Source organism: Otolemur garnettii, unplaced genomic scaffold (assembly GCF_000181295.1).
Source record: "Otolemur garnettii isolate 467f Iridium unplaced genomic scaffold, OtoGar3 scaffold00220, whole genome shotgun sequence".
NCBI classification, from domain to species: domain Eukaryota; kingdom Metazoa; phylum Chordata; class Mammalia; order Primates; family Galagidae; genus Otolemur; species Otolemur garnettii.
Genome location: NW_003852615.1, coordinates 636,773 through 641,845, shown reverse-complemented (window position 1 = coordinate 641,845; position 5,073 = coordinate 636,773). Strand labels below are relative to the sequence as shown.

The 5,073-nt window shown below is 37.3% G+C and overlaps 1 protein-coding gene across 1 annotated transcript in view; it reads left to right on the top strand.

Moving 5' to 3' along the window:
- Positions 1-1,066: 1,066 nt before the first annotated feature.
- Positions 1,067-5,073, top strand: part of ZPLD1 (zona pellucida like domain containing 1) — a 37,638-nt gene continuing 33,631 nt past the window's right edge. Inside the window, exon 1 of the mRNA XM_012812729.1 lies at positions 1,067-1,172. Within this exon, the coding sequence (XP_012668183.1) occupies positions 1,067-1,172 (106 nt within the window). The remainder of the gene's footprint in view (positions 1,173-5,073) is intronic.

The following is a 5,073-nucleotide window of genomic DNA, read 5'->3' as shown; positions in this document are numbered from 1 at the left end:
TGATCCAAAGCAAGATGTATTTCCTTCCTTTTGTTAAAGACTTTGTTAATTAGCTAAGGGTAGATATTTAAAAATAGCTGAAACACCATCTGCCCTCCAAACCCCAAGCATTTAAAACGCACTAAATTGTTTGAGTAAACCATTTACAATTTTATTTCCTTTTTGCTTTTCATGCATAGAACAAAAGTACCAACCCAGTCATTTTTTCAGGGTATAAACTGTTCTCTTAGAATAAATACATAGGACTTATTCTAGAATAAGTGCACAAGGACTGAAGTGTGTAAGTACTGAAGTAAATTTTTATCTATTTGTTCAACACATACTGACATCTTTAAAGACATCTTCTATCACTTTCTTCTAAGAATCCAGTGCTTTCATATGTGTCAATCCTTCTTACTCACCAAGGCGCAGTCATTGGTGGAACTATGAAGCTGGCACATACATAGTCTTTCCTTACCTTTCTTTTTTGCTTTATGCCTGTGTTTCTTGAAAAAATGATATACAAGCTGTTGACTTTAAAAAGTGGCAGTGGTCTAGAATTCTTTTGTGGAGAGAAAATGTTCTATGACATTCTTTGGTCATTAAGAACATTGAGAAGTCTCCCCAAATGAAGTATTAGTATTTAAATTGCTCTGACTTTATGTATATTGGTATTATAAAGTGTAGAGTAGTCTCCAAATTAGTCAGCCTGCCTAGTTATGGTACTCTAATTTGCCAGACACTTGGTTTGCCTTCTTTCTGTTTCAAACACAGAATTTTTCCTTTGTAAACTTTATGATTTACAGTTATACTTTATCCTTTAATACAAATGTTTAACTTCATCAGCCTTAGACAACTAAAGCCAAACATTGAAAATAATATTGAAATATTGTAACCAAATTCCCTTTGTTCATTGCTGATAGTTACATCTGATAATCCTCATTTCTTTAGGGAGCTTTAACTGCATTGATGCAGACAGTTTATACAACAGTGAGCTAGAAGCTGAGGTCAGCATCAGTTTCTCCAGTAAGTAAGAGTGAAGGTTGGTGATGTCTACATGATACATGATTCTTTTCTAGGTTTTGCAATGGAATATATATGGTTGCTGTTGCTTCTAGCAATTAGAGTGCTTCCGGGGTCTGGGCAGTTCAATGGCTACAACTGTGATTCCACCCTCCACAGTAGATTTCCTGGTAAGTCCGAACCTAATCTCTTTTCTAATTACTTCGAGAAAGAGTGATTCTGTTTGAATACCAACTTATTTAAATACATATGGAAGTCGGGGGACTAGCCCTCATATTAACTGAATATTAATAAATGGCAAATGACAAAAGACAGTTGTAATTATATCCACATTAACATATAAAGTGTTCATCATATTAATATTACAATGGATGAGTACAGATATAAAAAATATTGGCTAGTGGGTAATAAAATTGGGAGAAGCTAACTTCATTCAAAATTTGCCCAAACTGTGTTCTTTTTTTCTCATAAGTTAATTCAGACTTTTAAAACTTCTCCTATATACTAATAGGTCTGTTTAGGAATAATGTTTAGGAAAATGTTTGTGAAATATTACGCAATACTGAAAAAATACTATTTCAATGAAATGGTGGCCACTGCCAAAGCACACAGGTCAGCTTCAGAACAAATTTCACAGAAACCCAGAATTACTGCTACCTATGAGATTTTGATCATATCAGTGGACATGTCCCACAGGTTCCTAAAATCTGCACTCAGTAAGAAGGTACTCCATGCTTCATTTAAGGATTTATCATTTTGTATTCACTGGAGTTATAGAACCAGACAGTTCAACATTTACAAAGTAAAGATTAGATCATCTGAAATGTTTTTTTCAAGTCTGCCATCCAACCCGAACACCTTTGGCTGTGTTTTGCATTCTCTAAACTTGCCAGTTTTCTGTGTTTGGAGCATGCTGGAAACCGCACACCTGCATGGCACTCAGCAGTAGTCACAGAGATGAGACCTCTCCGTGAGAGCAGGGGCCAGCATGCGTCTGAAGGTCTTCATGAACCCAGACTTAGTATGCAGGGTTGATAGTTTTGAATATCAAAAATGAAGTTTTTTGAACTTTTTATTATGGAAAATGTCAAACATGTACAAAAGTAGAGATTAGTAAAAAGAGCACTCATATTCATCACCCAGGATTGTCAGTTTTCAACATTTATAAAGTTTGTTTCATGTCTCTCTCCTCCTTCCCACTCCTATCTCTGGAATATTTTAAAATAAGTTCATTATTTATGCCTTGGTGTGTATATGTAATAGAAAAGAACTTAAAAAGCATTATTATTTCATGTATAGATCTAATAAACTTAATACTTCCTTAATATCATATAACACCCAGCCAACTTGCCTCTAAAATCTCCACGCAGTGCAATTTTTTGGTATGTCTATTTTCATTTATAAGAGTTCCCCTCTGTCCTTTGCATTTTCAAGATGCTATTTATCTCTGAGCGATTCGGTCATTTGTCTTGTAGAATTCTGACACAGTGGATTTGGCGGACTGCAACTGCTCCTCTGCTCTTGTCCGCCCTGTAAACTATTTAGAGCTAGAGGTTTGAGTAAATTTGGGTTCAATTGTTTTGGCAATAATGCCTTACGTGTCATTTCATATAATGAAAGCGTTTTGTCTTTATTTTTTAGGCCATGAAGAGCCACTGAGTTTTTTCAACCAAACCTTACTAAGAGTTTGATACGCTCACATTTTGTTTTAGAAAGCAGTTGTTGGAAAAATGTGAAAGATACGTTCAAATTACAAGAGACTCGCAAAGCAGGGAGAAATACTGTATTGGTAGGGCGGTGGCAGCGGAGACAATACAAAGGGAAAACTATTAGGAGTTTCTTTTTTGTGGTGGACTGAGCATAAGTTGAGAACTGGTTTGTGAACTTGGCCAATTGCATATTGATGCTGCTGACATGAAAAACACAGGGTGTGACAGGTTAAAGTCATTTTTAGATTGTACAGTGGCAGCTTCTACTCAATAGCAGGAAATATCCAGCTGGGTCTGAGAAAAGATTCAAAACTGAAGATAGATAAGTGGGGGCGAATCCCCAGGCAGTGGGGGAATAACGAAAAGGGGGTAGAAACAAAAGGTGAGGAAATAGACGACTGTTTAGAGAAACTCCTTGTGGAAACAAAGAGAGGGGTAACCTGAGCCAGAAATGAGAAAAGAGATTTTCTGGACTAGAGAGGGCTGAGCATATGTGAGGAAGAAAGAGTATTCGGAAATCAGACAAAGTGATGGAGAAATAATTGATGTACATGAGGAAAGAAAATGTGGAAAAGATCGGTGGTACAGCGGAGAGAGTTACCTTTGGGAAAGTAATTGCTGCTTCTTTGATTTAAGAGAGAAGGAGAGATAAAAACAGAGTTGGAGGAGGTGCTAGATGCTCGCTGTGTACACCCCCTTGGGACAGTGGAAGGTGATGTCCCTCATCAGAGTGGCTGGGCCCTGGGGACAGTGGTCAAGCCATGACCCTGATATGGATGGATAAGGCGGCCAAATTGTAAAAGGATTGCTCAGCAGGGAGGATCTGGCTGGTATGGTAGTTATTTAAAGGCACATAAAACATGTTAATGAGCCAAGAAAAGACTAGGACAGCAAAAGGAATTATTCATTATATGGTAACTTAAAAAGTTATGTCGAAGCATCCATTTGCAACGGCATCACCTGAACACCTGCGTCGCAGTCACCAGGGACAGTAGTTAAAAGTGGGGGCTTCCCACTTTACCCTAACTGTGCAATGTCGGAGTCTCTCAATGGGGTGTTAGAATTTGTATTTTAAACACTGCAGATGAGTTTAATATACATTTACGGTTAAGAATGAATAGTATGTTCTATCATTTTCTTGCATCCATTATTCCAATTGAAGCATAATCATGTGTTGGGGAAATGTAATTAAAAACAGAATCTCCTAATCCAGAAATCCTCTCTGCTAAGGTAACAGAGAAAGAAAACTCTTTTATCACAGAGTGAGCATTGACCAGACTATGATGAGCATCACAGGCAATCTCTAAAATATCACAAAGACTTTCTGATCTCACCCTTCTAGATAGCTGGGCAGATACAACCCATTCTGTATGTGTTTTCAAGATAGACGAAAAGTACCATTTGGCAGTTCATCCTAGCTTTAACTGGTAAAGCCAGTGATCATCTGTGTTAGCTTACTGATTTTATCCAGAGGATAAATTAACTTACATCTTTATGACAGGAGGTAGTTTTGTCATTTGGAGCAAGGTTTCCAACACAGTTAGGTGCCCACCCTAACAAAGAAACTGGGAGAAAGGTTTCCATTTCAAAGAGATGGCTCCCAGGTCCTTGAGAGAGACATTCCCAGACCTTAACACTTCTAAAAGTCCTATCTAGTTTTCAAAAGGATTTATACGCATTTCAAAGAAAGGAGAAAGTACCTGCAATTATACCTTTTCTAAACTAAATGCTCTAGGAAAAGGGTGGGAGAAGAAGTCTTTTATTTTCACAGGGAGAATTATGATAATTAAGTCTTATTTTTAATTTGTATTTTCCTTACATACTTTGAGTATTATCTAGTTTAGATAAGAAATATCTATTTTTTCAAACAGATGTATATATGAACACTCATTTATTCACACATACAGAGTTACAATATAAATCGGTATTAAAAAAATAAAACCTAAAATCTAAATAAAGCAGATGCCCCAGGAGAGGCTTTACTTTTATATGGGTTTATTTAATGCCCGTTTTGTGCAGGTTGTTGGCAGAAGGAAGATCAGATGGAGCAAATAAAGCCTAAAGATTAATTGCTCACTGCCCCTCTTGACTTTCGGCCTCCCTTCCACATCAGGATCACCCCTGATGTCATCAGAACCTCCAGGAGCTGTTCACATCCTGAGCAGTGGGATAGAATGAGAATGAGTCTGGCCAAGGCGAGGGGCTATCTAAATGCAAAGCAATGCTCATAATGATGAGAGGAATCGTCTCACCCTATCTGACCTTTGCTGTTTCATAACATTAGAACTATTTTCTTTAATTTTCATGGCATTATCATGGGGCCCAGAGGAACACCATGGTGTAATTCATTGAAATTTAAAGG